The 22,262-nt window shown below is 37.7% G+C and overlaps 1 protein-coding gene across 1 annotated transcript in view; it reads left to right on the top strand.

Moving 5' to 3' along the window:
• Rb1cc1 (RB1 inducible coiled-coil 1) overlaps positions 1-19,894 on the top strand; it is a 69,387-nt gene extending 49,493 nt beyond the window's left edge. The window contains exons 16-24 of the mRNA XM_055603195.1: positions 5,956-6,121; positions 7,677-7,785; positions 7,870-8,110; positions 10,339-10,387; positions 11,366-11,413; positions 13,721-13,779; positions 15,894-16,030; positions 17,837-17,907; positions 18,593-19,894. Coding sequence (XP_055459170.1) covers positions 5,956-6,121; positions 7,677-7,785; positions 7,870-8,110; positions 10,339-10,387; positions 11,366-11,413; positions 13,721-13,779; positions 15,894-16,030; positions 17,837-17,907; positions 18,593-18,670 — 958 coding nt within the window. The 3' untranslated portion in view covers positions 18,671-19,894. The remainder of the gene's footprint in view (positions 1-5,955; positions 6,122-7,676; positions 7,786-7,869; positions 8,111-10,338; positions 10,388-11,365; positions 11,414-13,720; positions 13,780-15,893; positions 16,031-17,836; positions 17,908-18,592) is intronic.
• Positions 19,895-22,262: the final 2,368 nt, after the last annotated feature.

Here is a 22,262-nt window from a genome sequence, read left to right as displayed (position 1 = left end):
GACTTATCTTCTCAAACCATAAGCCAAAATAAAATCTATCTTCAAGTTGCCTTGCTCAAAATGTTTTATCACAGCAACAGAAAGGTAACTAATAGACAGTACCCATGGTGAGCAGCCATGGTCTCTCATAGAAATTTAAGAGACTTGTTTTTAGTCTGTACATAGACCAAGTAGAAAGCTTAATGATAACTTCGGAATGGAAAATGTTGACTCACAAACTCTAGGATCTTAATTGTGATTATTCTTCAGTGCCCAGTGAATTTCTATGCATTTATTTCTGCTATTCATATGACAAGTATCTATTAGGATGTGTGGCCTAAGGGATAAAGCAGCTTGTATCCTCATCAAGACCTACTAAAAGAGTGGGTTTTGCTCTGGGCCCTGTACAAATAGGATGGCTTATAAGTTTTTGGTAACTGGCTCAAAACAACGTACTCAGGTGAGAATGTGGTACCTCCAGAATTCAGAGGTTTACCCAGCAATATTTGTCCCTTGGAGAGGAAACATGTCGGACTAACCCTGCATGATCGTGGCCATTGTGTCCTTCATGTGTCATGCCTACGTAGTTCCTTCCTGCTTGAGGTTTAACCAGCCATTGCCTTTAAATGTGTTAGACTTAGTAGGATGTCCAGAAGAGGAGGGAGACCAGCATGTCTGCCAACTAGAATTTTTGTTTTGGAGGGTGGGTGGGTGTTTTCTAAGACAATGAAGTACAAACAGAATTGTTTGTGGAAGCTAAACCATTTGTCATGACTAGTAAACTACTAAGACATCTGTCCAGTAAGGCCAGCTTCTAATAAAAATTTGAAGTCAGACTCTTAATTCCTGTTAACCAGATTCTAACAAAAGACTAGAGAGTTAATATAATCCTAAAATTAAACAGCAGATTATTTGTGTCGTGGATTGACAGGCTAGAATCTGGGCTCTGTCCACCATTTGTCTTCATAGGTAACATGTACATTTTCTCAAATCACATATTCCTACCTCCAGCTTCCCCATCTTTTCCTTACTTTCAGCAGCAGTATGGTACACGATCCCTCTTCTAATGTAGGTGAAGTACCCTTGCTTTCTGACACAGTGGCTTGGTTTACCTCATTTCATCTCACCAGGAAGATATTCGCATTCCTCCTGACTTGTAGGCTGAATGTACCATGCTAGGATATCTAGAGAGGGCACATTTACATTTTATTGCAAGATTATTTTTTTCTTTGCCTAATTTGTAAGTTAAGTCTTTGTTGCCAATGACTGCTTTTGCCAAAGTTGGATAGTTAGAACAGAGATCACTAGGTGAACACTTTTACTGTAACAGAAGGTTTTGGTTCCTGTTCCTATACTATCAGGAGCTCATGTGGGGAGGCTGAGCCACTAAAGTCACTAGTTTCCTGCCAGTTAGTAGCAGTCTTGCTGTTTAAATCTAACAAGGTGATATTGAAATAACAGTTGATAGAATTTATCATAACCTGTTGCTACTTTCCACTTGCCATCTAGCTCTAGAACACAATAGATTAAATAAGAATGTGTTAAGAAATTTTCACTGCTCATATGAAGAAGACTTCTAGATTTTACTTGGTCTTTTTGGACCATAATATTGTTTATGAATGAGGAAACAAATACGGGTTTTGCCAAGTTGCTTTGTGTCTATTTAGCTACAGATTGTAGGGTAGTTAGCTCAGGTGAAGGATTTACTGGCCCAGAGTCTTAACAGTCTTTTTTTTTTTTTTTTTTTAATAAGGTCTTTTTAGTTTTAGTATTCTGCTTGCATGTATGTCTGTGTACCATGTCTGTGTGTCTGTACAAGCCAGAAGAGGGTTTGTTGCATCCCCTGGAACTAGAGAGAGTTCTGTGCTACCATGTGGGTCCTAGGAACTAATTTCTGTAAGAACTGCAGGTATTCCTAATTGGCCTCTACCCCAGTGGCCAAGTTTGGTTTTTTGGAAACAGTTTCTCTGTGTAGCATCGGCTGTCCTGGAGACCAGGGTGGTCTGGATAGAGAACCACCTGCCTCTGCCTCCCTAAATGCAGGGGAGACAAGCAACACCTTTGTTGTTTTTTAACAGTTCTTTAGGATTTAATTTGTGTTTATGAATGCTTTGGCTGCGCGTGTAAAAGTGCACCATTTGTAAGCCTGGTGCTTTCAGAGTTCAGAAGAAGATCCCTTGGGACTGGAATTAGAGGTGATTGTAAACTGCCATGTCAGAGCTGGGAATCAAACCTGGGTCCTCTTCAAGAGCTCTGCAACCCCGTGGCACACAGTCTCAACTCATAATGTCTCTGGTGAGCCACAGTGGGTTCTGGAGCGTACTAGCTGTAGTGTGTCGTCCCCGATGTCTAAAGAAACAAAGTGGAGTTGCCTGGTCTCGTAATTCAGTGGAAAATATAATTCTTTAGACGACTTAGATTTCCAAACACACAATTAAGAGTTTGTTGTTTTGTTTATACAGTTTTAGTAAGCCTTTATTCAATCCATTGTATGGGCTGATGCCAGCTGACCACTAGGGAAATTTTTTAACATTTTCTACCTTTGTGCCTGAGAAATCTTAACTTGACTCTGGACATATGGGTATATATTTACACAAATGAAAAAAGTAGTAGTAATGAGTCATAAATATATTTTAAAACCCTTCTTGGTGTGTGTATGTGTGTGTATGAATGACTTGACCACCCATTTTAGCAGCATATTTTGGTTGAAACTAAAATACAGCATTATATTAATATATATTTTGGAAAATAATATTTAAGTAGTCTTCCTGTAATATTTATAAAAGTAAAATACAATAGGTGTTAATTTTTCACTGGTTTCATTGTGGAGCTTGAAACAGCCAGTGAGCTTTACATAATTTTCACATACATTAATCTGCCTTGCACACTGAATAGATACTTCACTTGTGTGTGATTTTTGTGAGCACTATGAATTGGTCATTTGGGAAACACTAGTTCACTACATTATATAGATTTTCCAAAATTTGACATGTTTTGAAATACAGACAGCTAAATACATACCCACAACATTTATACTTGTACTTTTACATGAGATACATATTTTATTTTACTTTCATTAGTGGTTAAAGAACTTTATATTTCCAATTTTAAATGATACATACTCAAGGAAGAATTATTTTTTTATAACAAGGAAAAATACCTTCCCTTCTCCCCCTTTATGGTGAAGAAGTGGGTGTCAGAGGTATAGTTCTGTATTACTGTTTTTAATTTCTGTTATGATGCCTAGATTTCTGTCAACGCAAGTGTCAGATAAAAAAGAGAAATGCCAGTCTGTTAAGAAAACAGCCATTAAGCCCATCCTCTGAAAATATTTGTTACCTCTAGGCTTCTGCAGATGGAATTCGGAAACTTTCAGGTATAGAATGGGTTTACACCCTTTACAAAGGGCCAGTATATAAATATCAGGAGGGTTGTGGGTATTTAAACTACTCATTTGTAACATTGTGGCAAGAGATCAATGAGACAAGTTAAATAATGGCTATGGTGGTGTTTTAGGAAGACTTCAGTTGCAAAATGAGTGGTGGGCTGATTTTACCAACTTTTAGAGGGGCCCAGTCTTGTCATCTTCCTTTAATATTAGTTGTTTGATCCAGGTTTCAGGCAGTCAGCTTGGGATCCTGGTAATAGCCAACAGGAAATGTGGGATCTGGTCCTTGAAACTGTCTCTTGGATAGAGTGCTTGTCTAGCTAGAATAAAGCCTGGATTCGATCCCTACCATCAGGAAGCGAAGGCAGAAAGAAGGGCATGGTCATCCACAGCAACAGATGTGAAGTAGAGGTCAGCCAGTCCAAAACATCCTTCTTTGTAGCCCAAGATAATAATTGGCGTCTGTATCTTAAGCTTTTACTTCCTTCCAATCCTCTGGGTCATTGTGTACTATAATTGTGCTAATCAGTCTTTTTGTTTTGAGGGATGATGGGCTCTTTTCAGAGAGAGAGAAAGTATGATAACTGTACATGCTTGCTTGACTAGAATCATCTCTTCTACCTGTATCATCTTATCCCAGCAGTTATCCTAAAACAGTGCACCTGGAAACCCAAAGATGAAGAACACTTAGAAATGATAGGTATGCCATTGTACAAACACAGCCACAGTCACACAATTTGAACTGTACTGTGTCATTCCTAGCAATACAATTTTTCTCTCTTTCAAACGTATTTGCCATGTGTTCTGCTCCTTTATCATGGTATCATACAGAAGTAGTTTGTTTATAGTAAAATTTGAATGTATGACTGTTCATTGCCAGTTGTAGCCCCACTTCAGCACATTCCATACAATGCTCTGCTTCCTTACCTAATCTAGCTTTGAATCTCCATATTCTAAATTATTGCCATTTATCTTTTATTATCTAAGCTATTTTTGACCTTATATTTGTTTTTGACCTTATGTATTTGGAATATATAAATTACTGCCATTTATCTTCCAGCTGTAAGGATAGTTTTTCAGGGACTGCATTAGCTGATTAGGATTATCTCTTAACCCTGCCTATGCCTGGTTTTATCCACTGTTGCAGTTCTGAGTCCTTTTTATATTCTGTTTTCTCATTAACACTTCCAGGGTTTCTCATACGTATTTCCCTGCATCCTTGCTTTGATTACTCTTTAACTTGCACAGCCCCATTTCTTTCACCACAAAGGAGAAACAAAATAAGTGCCCTTTACCTTTTAATTAGTTGTGTTATATGAAGTAGAAAATTGTGCCATTCCTGCACTAAGCCATAAATCAGACTGTATCACAAAGTGCTTATGGAGGAAGATTTGCCTGAGTGTTCAGATTCGAGTTAGCTTTATCTGTAAATTTGGATGTATGGATAAAAGATTTCCATTGATTTTCTGTGTAATTTTAGTTATTCTGGTATTAATTGTACATTGCCACAGCCCCTGCTCCCCTTACTAGGGAAGCCACATGGAGACTGAGCTATGGGCTGGGGTCTAAATCCTCTCTATGCATGGTCCATTGTTGGAGTATCAGTCTCTGTAGGTTCCCCTGGGCCCAGATTTTTTGGCTTTGTTGGTCTCCTGTGGAATTCCTATCCCCCTTCTTCCATAAGATTTTCTGCTCTGTGCCCAAAGTTTGACCATGAGTTTTAGCCTCTACTTCGATACCCTGCTGGGTAGTCTTTCAGAGGTCTGCTGTGGAAGGCTCATATCCTGTTCCCTGTCTTCTCCTACTTTCGATGTCTATCCTGTTTGTCTATCCTCTGAGTGAGAATCAAGCATCTTTCCTAGGTACCTCCTTGTTGTTTAGCTTCTTTAGGACTATAGATTTTAGTATGTTTATCCTATATTATATGGCTAATATCCGCTTAAAAGTGAGTATATACCATGTGTAGCTTTCTGCTTCTGCATCACTAAGGATGATGAAGGCAGTATTTTAGGAATGTTTCAAAGGTTGAAAGCAAATTAATATTTAAGATTAATGACCAGAGTTTAATCATTCACCTGGGGCTGTTTTTGCCTCACTTGGCCATTTTCATCTCTGCTGCCTTGCTAAAGAGTAACAAGTTTTGACTAAAATGAATCAGTGAAGAAATACAGATTTTCTTTATGTGAAGAATTCTGTTTTAACTTCATATATTTATTTATTAGGTATTCATGAGCCAGAATCTATTTTATGGAAAGTAAAATTTTCCTTCTCAGAAGTCACCAGGCTTTTGGTTCCTTTTCAGTTTATAGGGCTAGAAAAGCTGAATCTTGGAGTACACAAGAAATACATTGGTTTCCTAGGTGCTAGTGGAAGCCCTGTTTATACCATGTTCATTGCTGTCATTAGCCATGTTGCTTCAGATACCACAGCTTTCCTAGTTTACTTTTTTAGCCAGAAAGATGGGGTTCACACAGAAATAATGTTTCTCATTATGTTGGGTTTCTGGGAGATTAATAATAACCTATGATATTTGATATATTGTGATTATATATGTAATTGTTTCTTAAAAGTCTCTTTTCAATTTTAAGTTCCACTTTTGAATCAGCCAGAGAAGAGTCTTTAAGCTTAGTTGCTGAACTTCAAGAGAAGCTTCAGGAAGAAAAAGCTAAGTTTCTGGAACAACTTGAAGAACAAGAAAAAAGAAAGAATGAAGAAATGCAAAATGTCCGAACATCTTTGATTGCTGAACAGCAGGTGTGTTTGAGATCTTAGAATGCTGGATAGAAGTTAGCCGAGCTAGTTCTCGGTACAGCTGAGGGTGCTCATGTATGTTATTTGTGTTTCCATTACATGACCTTCTTAATGTTTGCTTGACCTTTTTCATGATAAAAGCATTTACTTAAAAAAGAAAATGTAACAATAATTTGTCACATGAATGTACCTAGCAGTTTATGTAAGAATTATCAACTCATGTAGACACGGAATCTGCTTTTGAAAGTATGACCTTATAGCTTATTTTGTACAACTCCTTTCACATAAAATTGGGGCTCTTCCTCTGCAGTATTTTCACTGTGCTCTTTTACGAAAACATAGTCAATTTCAGATTTCTGTAATGAATTAGGGGCTAAATTAACTGATTGAATTAAAAAGTCTGAAACTAACAACTTATACAAATTAATCATTATTAATTATTCAAGTTTTCCAAAGTTTAAAACTTTATTTAAAAAAAAGAAAAACTACTAGGAAGATGACTTCATTTTGGGTTGTAGCCTTGGCTGTTCCAGACTTACATTTGTAGACCAGGCTCACCTCAAACTCACAGTGATTCACCTGCCTTTGCCTCCCAAGAGCAGGAACTACAGGCGTGCGCCACCACTCCTGGCTATCATCTTAATCCATTTCATATTACAGAAATAGCAAAAGTCATGAAAATAAATAATGGTTAATTTGCTTTTATATATATAACAAGAAATAATATAGTACTAAGCTGCATTCCCTGAGGGTTCTATCAGTGTGCTTACTAGCCAGAAACTATGTTTTAGTTTGTTGTTTATTGTTAGATTTCTGTCTGAAACTTTCAAATAATTTTTCTGTTAAATCTCTCTGCTATTCATGGATTTCTAAAAGGTTTTGGAAAAGTACTAAGCAGATAAAAGAATCAGGTTAGATCATTTTCTCATGTATGTATTTGTTATGTTTTAATGTTTTGCTATATTTAATGAAATGCTATAAATGACATGAAATGTTTAACAAGCTTAATATCCTTTGTAAATGAAACTGCAACTAAAATTGCCAACTGTCTTACAAGATCCCTCTAGGCAATTGGACATGTGAACTTCATGCAATGGGAGTTGGTAAAAGCTGAGAGTAATAAGTCTAGTCACTATAGAAGTTCAGAGGCCATTGTAAATGCTCAAATAAATAAGGGAGAAACAGAATCACATACCACTGTGGTAATCAAGAGCTAGCCAAAGATGAAAAATTTCAGAGGAAGGAAAATTACCTAAAGAAAAAGCCAAGTATACAACAGCATTCTTATATTGTTAATTATTTTACTTCTTTCCCTAAAACTCAAGCTTTGCTCATGCCTTTCTTCTAACAATACAGGCAACAATGAGAAAATAAAATTTGTTTTCAAGATAGTAAGTTCAAGCCATGAAAATATAACCTGTAACTAGAACACATGCCATTTTTGCACAGTCACGTGACTCCATAAATGTACCTCAGAAAAGAGTACTTATTGCAACCTTATTTTCATTGCATTGCCTGCTAAGTATTTGCAGATAATTGACTTTTACTGTTGTTTCAGACCAATTTCAACACAGTCTTAACAAGGGAGAAAATGAAGAAAGAAAATATAATAAATGATCTTAGTGATAAGTTAAAAAGTACAATGCAGCAACAAGAGAGGGATAAAGGTTAGTGTTGTCTTAGAATATGATTTTAAAAATATTTGTGCCATATTTTCAGTAAGTAATCCTGTTTTGAATTTGGGGTCTTAGATTTGATAGAGTCACTGTCTGAGGATAGAGCTCGTTTGCTTGAAGAGAAGAAAAAGCTTGAAGAAGAAGTGAGTAAACTGCGCACGAGCAGTTTCATTCCCTCAGTACCTATGGCTGCAGCTCCAGAGTTTTATGGAGCTTGTGCGCCTGAGCTCTCAGGTGAGACAGAAAGATCAGCCATGGAGACAGTAGATGAAGGAAGAGTGGATTCAGCAATGGAGACAAGCACCATGTCTGTCCAGTAAGTAGGTCTATCTTCCATTGAATTCATCAGAGGTTTTTAAATTCATCAGTGCCACACTGAGCCTGAGCCTGGTGTGACAGGCCTGTAATCTCAGCTTTGAAGGATCCTAAGCAAGGCAGGAGGATCACAAGTTAAAGCTCTGCTTGGGCTACAGAGTAAGTTCAAACCCTGCCTGAACAATAAAGCTGAGGCCACCTCAAAAACAGACAGACAGACAGACAGACAGACAGATAGATAAATGAAAAAGGTTGTGGAGCTATTCCATTAAATTAGAAAATTCACTAATTGTTCTCAGCCTAAGAGAATGTGGTATTAGAAGTCATAAATGATAGAAATTAATGCAGAGCAGAAACATAACCTCCAGGGAGAAATAAATCCAGCTGTCTTCTGTGCACAGGAGAGGCAGTTAAGGCAAAACAATATAGAAACCTCAGTGTAAGGCCACACACATGTGTGGGGAGCCGCTGGTCTGCCAGGCTGCTTTGATCCCAGTGGAAAGACATGTTTTCGCCCTGGCCTTCACTGGAGTCAGTGACAAGCTGCCAAGTTTATCTCCTTTTGTTTGAGACAGAAGGTGGGATGTCTTGTCAAGGTCGCACCTTTTGTTTGTGTAAGGATCACATAGACAGGTGGTGAAGTTAAAGAAGTTTTGACTTCCCTATGAATTCATTCATTGTACTGAGATGCTTTTGCTCTGACTTAAAAAAGGGATTACTGGAATGAAGCAAGGTGGCTGCTTTCTCCTAAAGCCCTCTCAGAAAGATCCCATGTGTAGTGTGTTGGTTTATCAATTTTTCTTTCAGTCCTCATTCCCTACTCCAGAACTGTTCCTTGCTCTGCCGGCGGGTTTCGCCACACTGAGAGCATGCATCTATCACCCCAGCCTTATGGTGGTGTGAGTGGAGAGGCAGGCAGATGCTCAGAGCTCATTGGCCAGTTATTCTAGCAAAATTAAGGAGCTCAAAAAAGGTAGTAAGCAGCTTCAATGAAGACTCTAGGTGTTGACCTCTGCTTTTCACATGTGCACACATCCATTCAAGTATGTGGTATGCATAGACCACACATGCACACCAAAAATAAAAAAATAAATAAAATTTGACAGTTTTTCCCACTTTTGTTATTAACAAAATATGACTTTCTACAATAGGGAAATAATTATTTATTTATTTATTTATTTTTACTATTCTTTTTTTAAATTAATTACACTTTATTCACTTTGTATCCCCCCATAAGCCCCTCCCTTCTCCCCTCCCGGTCCCACCCTCCCACCCCCTTCTTCATACATGCCCCTCCCCAAGTCCACTGATAGGGGAGGTCCTCCTCTCTTTCCTTCTGATCTTGGTCTATCAGATCTCATCAGGAGTGGTTGCACTTTCATCTTCTGTGGCCTGGTAAGGCTGCTCCCCCCTCAGAGGGAGGAGATCAAAGAGCAGGCCAATCAGATTATGTCAGAGGCAGTCCTTCTTCCCATTACTATGTAACCCACTTGGACACTGAACTGCCATGGGCTACATCTGTGCAGGAGTTCTAGGTTATGTCCATGCATGGTACTTGGTTGGAGTATGAGGCTCTGGAAAGACCCGTGTTGGAAAATTTAACACACCTTTATTTAGATGTATAGATACTGATGTTCAAGTAGACATTGGACTATTCTGAAGTAAAGAAAAGGATCTAAAGCCAATTGTAATCAATAAAATATTTGGAGAGAGCTATGTAACTTCATATACATTTCTTTCAAAATGAATTCAGATAGAAAAAAGAGTGTTTAATATCTGGGAAAGTATGAATTTTGAAGAAATTATCTAGATAAATATGCAAAGTTTTAATTTTGTGAAGTGTCTAAGTCTGAATATAGACTATCAGTATCCCGTGTGTGTGTGTGTGTGTGTGTGTGTGTGTGTGTGTGTGTATGGGCTACTTTTGAAAATTTAGTACAAACTTATAAGCTCTTACTTTACTAAAGTTATCTGAATTAATTTTAAGCCTCTAAGGGTTTTTTGTTTGTTTGTTTGAGACTGGTTCTTTCTATGTAGTCTATGTAGACCAGGCTGGCCTTGAACTCACCAAGATCTGCCTGCTTTCGTCTCCCAAGTGCTGCTGAGATTAAAGGCATGCACTACTATGCCTGGCTAAGCTTCTAAAATCTTGTTGATAAATGTAGAATTCAGAGTGTACATTCTATGAAAGTGCTTGAACTTTAAAAACAGCCATTCTCTGACTTTTAGAGAAAATATGCTATCTGAAGAGAAGCAGAGGATCATGCTTCTGGAGCGGGTGAGTGGACTGTTTGTGAAGTATTTAATGCGATGACCTGAAAAATATTTAAGACTTTCTATGATTAGTGTTAATTGTTGGTTTTTGAAAAGTCCTGTTGCTTGTGCTCCTAGTGGCTGAGAAGTTGTAGGATCAGGTCTCACTATGTAACATCTATAGTGATTGACATCTATAGAAGGCAGAAAGGATACATTTTATAAAATAAGTATACAAAATAATGGCTTTACTTAATAACAGCTCAGAAAGCAACAGCCTAATATCAATAAGAATTTCAATACATTTATTTTAAAGCAAGAGTAAATTTTTTGAGATAAACAAGAACATAAGAAGTAATGAAGATTGAAGTTTTTAATGAATATTAAATGAAATGAGCAAGACAAAGTTGGCAGTATGGGGCTTCCTTCCAGTTGTGTGCAAAATTGTATACACACACATATACCACAGAAATAAACACACAGACCACACAAACACACCAAAATTAAAAAAAAAAAAAAGACAATTTTTTTATGAGTCAAAAGTACTTTGAAAACAGAATGAACCCTCAATATAACTAGTTTGATTCTTTGGATCATGAAGAACTTTTACCAGTGTCTCTTTTCTGTATAAGCTTAGATCTGGGTGTGACAATAATCCATGTGTCTAGATTTGCTCAAATGTATTAGCCATTTTGTTCTTGTTTTGTGACTAAGCTTCTTAGACTCACAAGATATAGCCATACATTGCAAATGTAGGTTCCACCTCTGAACTAGCAAGTTTGGGGGGATAATTGCAGGTATTTATCGTGTATTAATAAATTACACAGATAATGACAAAATTTGAAAACTTAAGGAAGCAAGTCTTAGTGTCCTAAGTTCTTCTCATTAAAGTGGTTAGTCATCAGAATACTTAGAATAGATGTTCCTGACATATGCACAGTTTGAATATAAGAACCTCACTAATCATTGAAGGATAAACCGGACGTCTGTTTTGTACCTGTAGACACTGCAGTTGAAAGAAGAAGAAAACAAGCGGTTAAATCAGAGACTGGTAAGCGTTTTCTCATTGTTTCTTTTTTTAAAAAAAAAATTATTAGTATTTTGGTATAGACATCATGTACTTGAAGGATACGGTTTTCTAATTTTTTTTGTACTTTCAAGCAGAGAAGGGAGCATGTGTGCCACCCATGGTGCCAGTATGAAAACTGTAGGACAACTACCCAAACTAATGTTTTTGCTACCTACCACATGGGCCTGGGAATTGAAATCAGGTCATCAGGCTTGGTGGCAAGTGCCTTTAACCTGTTATGTCATCTTGTGAGCCCAGAATTTGTGTGATTTATTTATACTAGTGTTTGTTAAGCCATTTTGTACATTGGTCATCACTGGCTCTCAAGGGATGGAGTCAGGTTAGAGTTGCTATTTTGGTTGATTGTAGAATCACCCTCCCCCCCTTTTTTCTAGATGTATTTGCTCTATGTTCATGAATGTCTTGCCTGGTGTGTGTGTGTGTGCGCGCGCGCGCGAGCGTGGGTGCAAGAGTGTGTGCATGCACCTTGTGAGTGCATACGGATAGTTGTGACCCATCATGTGGGACTGAACTGCTGGGACTGAACTCAAATCCTCTGTAAGAACAGCAAGTACTCTTAACCACTAAGCTATCTCCCTAGGCTCTGTTCTGTCCTTCTTGACTTGAAAATAAATATATCCTGGTGAGAATTTAGCCAAGTAGACCGACTACCTTACTATGATATTTAGAAAAAAATGAAAATATAGTATTTATTATTAAGAAAACTGCTATTTCTTCTGATTCCATATTTGTACTTGTAATCTTTTGTGTGTTTAACTCATGAGTTAGGAGCGTTTTGTAACCTGTTGAACATTGACATTTACTCTGATGAATCTTGTAAGTAAAGATACCTGGCTATGTCCTGACTTGGACATTCCTCCAGTAAACCCACTTTAGTCATGTTTTAATACAGCAATTACATAATTTCTTCCTAATTCAATTGTATTCTTAGCACCTAAAATAATTGAATATTTTAAAGGAAACAAGTAATTTCAGGCTTATATTTAGTGCTTTTTCTTTTTTAAATTAAAATACTTTTAATGCAGATACCTACATATCACAGTACATATTTGGAGGTAAAAAGTCAACTTTTCAAAGTTCTCTCCTTCCACCATGGTTCTAAGAATTGTACTTATTGGGTTATCAGGGCTTATGCAACAAGCACTTTTACCCACTGAGCCATTTCACTGGCCCCTGCAATTGATTATTTTAATAGTTAACCCACCTATTAATCCAGCACTCGTGAGGCAGAGGCAGATAGAGTTCAGCGTCAGCCTGGTTTATCTAGAGAGTTCCAGGATAGTGGGTCTACATAGAGAGACCCCGTCTCAAAATCAAACATAGAAACAAACCATTAAATATAATTAGCAATGAAGCATCTCCTCTCTTTTGTTTTTGAGACAGGATCTCTCTGTAGTTGGCATGGAGTGTATACTCCTACCTCCAGACTGTGGTGGTTGCAGCTGGATATGTGCCACCATTGCCAGCCTCTGCTTTTTTCTTTTGTCTTCACATGAACAACAAAAATTAGATGTTCTATACTGACAGCACTACTAATGAAGGTTTTAAAGAAGAGTGCCTGTGACATCAGATGATGTCACCAAACACATTTTTTAATGTGGTGTCCCAAAGGAATTTATAAGCCCTATTTGGCCGAAATTTTTAGTAGTACTTTGTTGTTGTGCTTTTATATAAGGCAGTTGAGTTCAAGGATTAATTTTAAACTGCTTTGTTCTAGCACCTACAAAAGCAGTCACCAGAGACGTAGAAGTGCTTCCACATGGCCCAAAGACCTAGCACGTGCTACTAGACCTAGTGGCCACACATTCACTGTCCTCACACAGACGTACTTACATGCTGTTCTCTAAACCTAGATCCTTTCTTGTAGAGTGAGCTTTTAAAACGTGAATAAAATTGAACATGTGTGAGAAATAGCCGATCAGTTTTAACTTAACTTATAGAATATGTTATTTTCTGGTTAATTCTATCAAGTCTCTGAAAGCTGTTAGTTAGGCCGTCCTAGTCAGATACTTGTGTTACCAGTTCTCTACCTTTGTACCAGATAGTGTTTGGAATGGAGTGTATGAAACTTAGTGCACAAAATTTAGATTTCAGCGCTAAGTTAATGAACATAAATATTAACATAAATGAGGGCTTTTCAGCTTGAACATAGATTAAAACGTGTGGAACACCAGACCTTTCTGGTGAACACAGATCTTTAAATATGTGCAGCTCATTTGTTTTTTTTGTTTTTGTTTTTCTTTTGTTTGTTCGTTTGTTTTGTCCCAGATGTCTCAGAGCTTGTCCTCAGTATCTCCAAGGCATTCTGAAAAAATAGCCATTAGAGAGTAAGTATCTTATTTTTATTAAAAGTATCTCATTTTTGTTTTGTGGGTTTTGACTCAAATTGTTAATTAATGAAAATGTCTTGTCACAGTGATCATTAGCTTCATGCTCAGTGAGCCAGTGCCATGTGCATAATGGTAGGATAAAAGCTCATCGGAAAGCGGGGTTTTCCACAGGTATCCTTGCAGACTGTGTTCTGAGTCATTCCATTAGAGTCCCGCCATTCACACAAAAACCTTTGAAGCTGTTCTTGATGCTAGCTAACATTTCAGCTGCTGTCCATTCTGAAAACATCTATATCTTCTTAGTCCTCATTTCAAAGTAGAAGATCTTGATATTTAGGTTGCTATGCTTTCCTCTGTTTTCTGTTTATTTTATGTGCTATAAATTCAGAGAATACTTTGAAATTTTCGTCTGTTGAACAGTTTTAACATTTAGCTTTCCTAGACCAAATTAACACATAAAAGCAATTGTTTCTCACCTGGGTTATTTGGCAGCAGCTTTGGAGTAATAAAGAAAAGCAATCATAAAAACTCATGAACCCTGGCCTGCCGAGCAGGAATTACTGAACTTTATATACTTACTTGCTTTTCTTAAGACAAGAACCTCACTATCTAGCCCGGTCTGGAGCACACCATCTTCTTGCCTTGCTGCCTCGAATGTTAGGATTAAAGGGGGTGAATCACAGTATCCGGCTTCTGGATTAAATATTTGTGAAGACCCTTATCTTATTTATAGTAAATTTTTTGTTGTTGTTGTTCATTAGTTTGAGGTTTTTTTAAATTTGCGTCGGGTTTTTTAAGATTCTCAAATACCTGCTGTTCTGGCCCTAGTGTCCCAGCTTTATCTTCTCTAGGTGACGAAGTAACATGATGGCTCTCTGCTTAACTAGCTATGCATCAAATCACTGGTCTTTAAAGAAATTAGATCTTAACATAAGTGCCTCAACAGACCTTTTACCTCCTTTCAATATATTAGCTTTTGGTGTTGAGTCAGAACGATACTTACCTATCATAGTAGCATATTTAAAACTCTTCAGAGACTGTGCTCATGGCATCCACCTGTAGTCTCACTGCTGAAAAAGTAAAGGCAAGACACAATTGCAAGTCCCTGTCTCAAAAAAGGGAAGGGCGAAAACTTTTGCTCCATAGCTGACTTTGTCATGTAGAGGACATAGCACATAAAATTACCCTGGTAACTAAAATCTGAGGCTGATCTTCAGAACCTGTTAATATTTTGAGCACATTTTGAGAGGTAGATAATATTTAAGTGTGCATGAAAGCAATTATAACTGTTTCTTCATCTGCTCCTTAAGATCTGTACTGTGGCTTTCTGAGGCCTGATTAAGCACATGGATTTAGTTCAGTTGCTTTTTCTTTTGAAATGAAGAGTGTCACATTTAAGAACTCAAATTCCAGGGATGTTTCTTAGCATAAAATGAAAGATTGGGGGAAAATTTATCCTGTGACTAGGTATTTTTTCTACCCCATGCAAGTGTTTTTTGGGTTTTTTTTTTTGTTTGTTTGTTTTTAATTAGATAATGTCATATTCATTAAGGAAATTTTTAGCCTCTAAAAGATGCTGGCAGTGTAGTATGCTTTCAACATACTATATGTTGAATGAAAGAGACTTGCAGGGACCAGCAAGCCACTTCAGTGGGTATGCATCACAGAATATGTGTGAAGGTCAGGGGACCGTCTACAGTAGATTTATCCCCACCACTGGGTTCCCAAGATGGAACTCAAATGTACAGGTCTGTCAGCAGGTTCCTCTACCCAGTGAGATAGCTCGAGTCCCAGTCTCCTTGAGTCCCTTTTAATCGTGCAGTATTTGTGTATGACCTGTGCACATCCCATCTACGTTAGTTCATCTCTACGTTGCTTACAACACTTAAATACATTGCAAATATATCCTGGTATATTATCACATGGCATATTGACAAAGGATACTTCTGTGAACATCTCAGTGCAGAAACAGGCTTCCTTTTCCTAGCAGTTAGGCCTGAATCATTGGTTGAATCCAGCGGTACAGAACCCACAGACCAGCACCAGCAGGATGCTCTCGTTTGTATGGCATGTGTGATGTCTCTCTAGGACAATAACCTACCTCTCCTTAGTTTTCAGGTGGGAGATTTGGTCCTCATCATCCTAGATGAGCGGCATGACAACTATGTGTTGTTCACTGTCAGTCCTACTTTGTATTTCCTGCATTCAGAATCTCTTCCTGCCCTGGATCTCAAACCAGGGGAAGGAGGTAAGTGCCACATACAGTTCTAAGATACAAAGCTTAAAAAACACATTTACTCCCTTATATGTGTATTATATATACACAAATTAAGTCATTAGGGAAATCTGCTTAATTTTTTTAATGAAATCTACAATAGCTACATAATTTTTATTTACTTAATTGATAATTCTAATTTTGAATATAGTGTTTTATAATAGATCAACTGTAGGTCAGACTGCATAAATATTCAAACATGATATCCTCTAGTAATTGCAATATTACTGTCAGAATTCTCATGTTCATTCTGTTTACAATTAGTATATGCTTATTTGCTCAGATATATTTCCAGTATTGGTGAAATAAGTAGTTGTGTCTTTCCTATACTATTTATGATTTGTTTTCCTACCTTGTTTTTCATTGTATTCATTGATTTGTCATCTCATCATCATCATTGTTTTTGGGGGGTTTTGTTTTGTAGAAACAATGAACTTTGTTAAACATGCCAGTAACAATGCCCATTATTTGTTAGATCATTAAAGAGTGCACAGAGAAGAGAATAGCTATTCTGGAATTCTTAGACTAAATAGAACTGCTTAGAAATCAGTTTACCAAGGCAAGCATTGTGGAGTATGCCTTTAATCCCAGCATTTGGTCTCAACAGATGTAGGCAGATCTCTGAGTTCTAGGCCAGAGCATGTTCAGGATAGCCAGGGTTACCCAGAGCAACCCTGTTTAAAACAAAGGGAAAAAGGAAATCAGCTTTCCCACAGGAACTGACGTGTTTCTTGGGCAGTGTCACTGACTACTCCCTCCTACCTTGTGGTAGATGAGTAGTCCCAAATGTCTGTGGGACAGCAGTTACGTAGCCATGAGCAGCGGGAAGACAAGCACACAGCTTACTTTGTTTTCCTCTTGGAATTTATGAGAGAGGTAACAGTTTTCTTACTGCTCATTTTTGGCTTTTTGACACAAAGTCTTATATATCCCAGACTGGTCTCAAACTATTCTGAATCTAAGGTTGATCTTGAACTCCTGATCCATCTCTTTGTACCTCCCCAGTGCTGGCTTCATTTCCTTTCCTTCTGACCTTGCTCTTGTTTCACTTGTTTAAACTTTACTAGTGGGATTTTGTTTTTCACACTCTGAGGATCAAACATAATGCCTTGTCTCTAAGTTATATCCCAGCTCTTTACATTTTTAGATGAAATGATTCTTCATAAACTATAAAGAATAACATTTTGCCTTATTTGAGTTATTTCCTATGTGTATTTATAAACATGTAAATCCAAAAATGTACACTACTATTATAATGAATTTTAGTGTTCATCAGTGTTCTTGTACTCTCCACTTCTCTACTGTTCTAGGTCTCTCTTTACAGGAAGTCCACTTCTAGACTTAAATTTGTTTTTTGCTATTATTAATTGCTTATTGAGTCCCAGTCCTTTTAACATTGCTGTGCTAGGCACTGTGGTTGCAGGTTCCAACCCACACTGAAGGGCTGCCACTCAGAAATCTGGTTTATTTAGACCCTAGAAGTGTGTTTTACCACTTTGAGAAACAGGTCATCATCATTGTTCATTCAGTAGGTGGCAGTGTCAAGTTAGTTATTAGTTCATGACTCCTACTTAGATTGCTAGCATTTCTTGACTAGTATTTTAAAAAGCATACATACTTATATGTTGGAAAGCACCAAATTTTTTTTTCTTCAGTAAAAAAATTTGTTTCAGTTGTATACTGTTTTGATTCTGAAGTTTTGGTTTCTTCATTTTATTTTATTTTTTTATTTTTTTCATGAATGGACTTTGAAAAATAAATTAACAATTTGTTCATTAGCTTCAGGTGCATCTAGAAGACCCTGGGTCCTTGGAAAAGTAATGGAAAAGGAATACTGTCAAGCCAAAAAGGTAAGAACTGTACCCTGTAATAGTAAACCTAGGAATTTTATTATGGAAATGGTTACTAGTATTTTGAGATTTTTGCTCACTTAGAGCTATTACCTTAGATTTAAGAGGTAGATTGCCAGCAGTCCATTCGCCTACCAAGGAGAGTAGCTAGTGTCACTCAGGTTGAAAACATACTGCGCAACTGCTTGCAGCAATGAACTCCATGTAGAGCTGGTCTGTACTCATCTTCATGTGGCACCTCACTGATGAAAGATGCTCTCAAGTCTTTCATTTGGAGGCTAAGAGGAAACTGATAAGCCAGGATTGTAGTACACCTTTAAGCAAAGCACTTGAGAAGCCAAGGATCAATAGTTTCAAGCCATCCTGAACTATGAATATATGCACCTATCATTCTAGCCTTTTCAGGGCAGGGGAAGGAAGTTTGAAGGCAATCTAGTCTGCATAGTGAGTTCCAGGGCATCCGGGGTAATAAGAAAGGGGTAGAGGGAAGGGGGTAGCTACAACACTCTTCCACCCCGCTCCCCACATATACATATTCTTCCTTGGTCAAGATCATCTTTTCTAGTTTGATATAAAGACTCTACTTCATGCCTTCCCCAATACTCAAGCTGTAAGCAGTATGGTAGAAGGATACTTGTATAATTTGACTCATTTAGTTGATTCCCTTTTTTTCTTTCCTTTTTAGGCACAAAACAGATTTAAAGTTCCTTTGGGGACAAAGTTTTACAGAGTGAAAGCTGTGTCATGGAATAAGAAAGTATAGCCACAAAAGAAATATCTTCATATGATACCGTTTTTGATTTGTCCTCCAGTGCTCATAAATCACTCCAAAAACAACTGGCCATCCTTTTTTACAAAAGTCAACATGGTGATATTACTTCATTGGTGAACTGCACTTACCTTTTAAGTGGCTACATCTTAGGAACAATAAATTTATTAAAAATCTTGACTGAATTGAAATGGTTTTATTTTGTTTCCACTCAAATAACTAGAAATGCGGACCAAACTAGATGTTCTCCAAGGGCGGATCCTGCACTATGGCTTGTGACTAGCCTCATTAATTGCCTGTTAATAAACATTAGCTGAATAGATACCAGTGTTGTTACCAGCATTTGTCCTCCTGTGAACTCAGAGTCCTTGCACTCTGAACACTTTCTTTATAAAATGTATAAATCCTTCCAAACTATTTAAAGAGGAGTGTTATTATTGCATGCAGATAATCGTAATTTTGAGTTTGCCTCAGAAGACTGCTAAAGCAAAATCTTTCATTTTTTTAAAATGCCCTTTACTGTTTAAAAAAAAAAAAAAGTGTAATCTGACTGACTTTAATTAAGATCAGCCATAAATAACGAGCAATCTTCTAAAGCACTTTTCACACAGGTCATCTGGGCTTTCCAGGAAAGAAGAGTCTGCACCACTGCTGTTTTCAAGTGCAGGACTCAGACTTCTCGGCATCTTAGGACTGTTTCAAAGAATCATATTGATGAACTCGCATTTCATGGTTGAGTTTCAAAAAAAGATATTCATTGTACATTAACATTTAGAGGTCATTTAAATAACAAAATTCTGTATTGTAAAGGACCTGTACAATTTTAAGACAATAAAGAATTGAAAGTGTAAGTGTGTGTGCCTTTTGAAGGTTACATTTTTAATATATTTCCGTGATTGCTGGGAAGGGTAAAAAAATTGTTCTGTAACAAAGAAAAACATGTTTCTTACAAAAATGTTTGTATCCTATGTAACAGGGTGAAGCAGTGTTCTGTGGTACAGAACCATGTAAACTTGAGCTTTAGACGCTGGCACTGAGCAAAGGTGTTGAAGTATCTAGTTGATTGGAAAGTGTTTCTTCAGGGTTCTTGTTAGAGAGCAGTAATAAAATGATTCTTTTTCAGAAATATTTAATTTCTTCCTAAAAATAAGTTGGATATTTTTATAAATAATGTAATCTAATAGAAGAAAAATGGAATAAATATCATAGTGTATAGAATACCGAATTTGACATTAATGAATAAATGAACAAATGATTTCATACGTTTCTATTCAATCCTTCAATGACATCTTTATGCACATACTACAAGTGTAACAAATGAGTTGATGGATTTTTTTTAAAAGTTGTGTTTGTGTCTGAGTCTGCCAACGCAGGCCATTTTACTTACTTGGTGCTCTTCAAACTTAATATATGGTTATTATGCTGTGGAATTATTCTGTGCTTTGACACAATCTCTTTCCTTCCTATTGATCTTTTATCATTTATTTATTTTATGTGCATTGATGTTTTGTCTGCATGTATGTCTATAGAGAGTGTTGGATCCCCTGCAACTGAAGTTAGAGTTGTGAGCTGCCGTGTGGGTGCTGGGAATTGAACCTAGGAAGAGCAACCAGCACTTTAACTGCTTGATTGCCTTTTGTTACGTAGTGCTTTCATGTCTTACCGGTGTTCATAAATACGTTTCAAAAGCAAATGAGAACCAGAATGATTGTTTAAAAAACAAAACAAAACGATTCCAGAAACCTGAATTCGTTGAGTTCTTACTAGTTTCACATAATTAAAAGCAATATGAGCTCTTTAGCTGGAATGCCTGGTTTTCAGTCTCAGGACTTTCAGATAGAATTCCATAAACTGACTTGTCTGATACTTAAAACAGGGTAATGGAATCTATGTAATATAGTTTGCACTTTCAATGCAAATCATTATTTAAGCAATTTTGGGAATATGTTCAGTATTCAATAAATGTTAGCTATTATAAAAGTCTCTGTACAGTATAGTCCTGAGGTCAACAGAAATGTGGCTTTATAGGGGCCAGATATGGTCCCAGCATCTCAGGAGCCTGAGGCAGGGAAACACCCCACCTGAAGAGCAGGTGGGAGAAAAAAAAGGCTTTTACTGTCAACTTTCTAAGAATTCATATTTCATATGTTTATTGTGACAGTGGTAATTTGATATAATAAAAGCACTGCATATGCCTGTAAACTCAAACCCGTAAATTCAGCACTCAAACATCTGAAGCAAGAGGGTCCAAAGTTTAAAAACAACCTGGGCGGTGTTCCAGAGAAGTATAGGTAAAAGCAGTGTGCGAAGCTCAAACTACTATTGTTTTGAAAAAGTAAATAAGGTATAACGGGTTAAAAAAATACAAGACTATAGCTCCTAACATTTCTTAGTTTTGTCATGTCACTAAATTATATGTACTTTCTATTTTTTGAGACAGGGTTTCTCTGTGTATCCCTGGCTAGCCTGGAACTCACTTGGTCGACTAGGCTGTCCCTGCCTCCCAAGTGTTGGGAGTAAAGGCATTAACCACCACATCTGGCTAATGTGAATGTGTCCCCTCCATTCTGTTCTGTGCCTCATTAACATATGATTTCATGTTGCAAGTGTTCAAGAGTCTGAGCTTTACTTGTTCCTTCAGATTTAAGAGAAAGATATTAAAGTCTGATTGTGAACTACGGTTACCTTTCTATTGGCTGTGTTAAAACGAAGGCAACTTACGGAAGAAAGGCTATTTCTCATGTAGTTTCAGAAAAATGGTAGTCCATGATGATGATGGAGCGGAGGTGGCCAGTGGCAGGTAGCCGGAGCAGCCGCTGAGAGTTCACATCCGAAATGTCTTTCACCAAGTTCAACTAATGATGACAGCACTGGCCCCTCTGGGTCACAGCTTCTGTGGGTTGACCCTGAGAAAACACTTCCCAGATTTTTGCCTCTGATGCTGGCCTGTTCTTAATCTTCAGCCCGATATCTGACTGACCGATATCAATTATTACAGCAAAGATTTAGTGTGGCTGGTCATTTGCTAGTCACAGCTGCCCCTTCAGCCCCAGCTGCTAGACAGCTGATTCAGATTTTCCTCCGAAACATAACAAGCAAAGACCCCATCATCTGCACCACTCCGACCATTCTTTTTATTTTTATATTAATTACAGTCTATTCTTTGTATCCCAGCTGTAGCCCCCTCCCTCATTCCCTCTCAGTCCCACCCTGTCTCCCTCATTTCCCATTCCCCTCTCCAAGTCCACTGATGGGGAGGTCCTCCTACCTTCCATCTGACCCTAACTTACCAGGTCTCATCAGGACTGGCTGCATTGTCCTCTGTGGCCTGGCAAGTCTGCTCCCCCCTTGGGGGGGGGTGATCAAAGAGCCAGCCACTGAGTTCATGTCAGAGACATTCCCTGTTTCTCTTACTAGGGAACCCACTTGGACACTGAGCTGCCATGGGCTACATCTGAGCAGGAGTTCTAGGTTATATCCATGAATGGCTTGGTTGGAGTTATCAGTCTCAGAAAAGACCCCTGTGCCCAGATTTTTTGGTTCTGTTGCGCTCCTTGTGGAGCTCCTGTCCTCTCCAGGTCCCACT

Source organism: Psammomys obesus, unplaced genomic scaffold (genome assembly GCF_907164565.1).
Source record: "Psammomys obesus unplaced genomic scaffold, mPsaObe1.curated_primary_1811, whole genome shotgun sequence".
Classification (NCBI taxonomy): domain Eukaryota; kingdom Metazoa; phylum Chordata; class Mammalia; order Rodentia; family Muridae; genus Psammomys; species Psammomys obesus.
The sequence above is the reverse complement of the archived record's forward strand: the minus strand, read 5'-3'. Positions and strand labels throughout refer to the sequence as shown.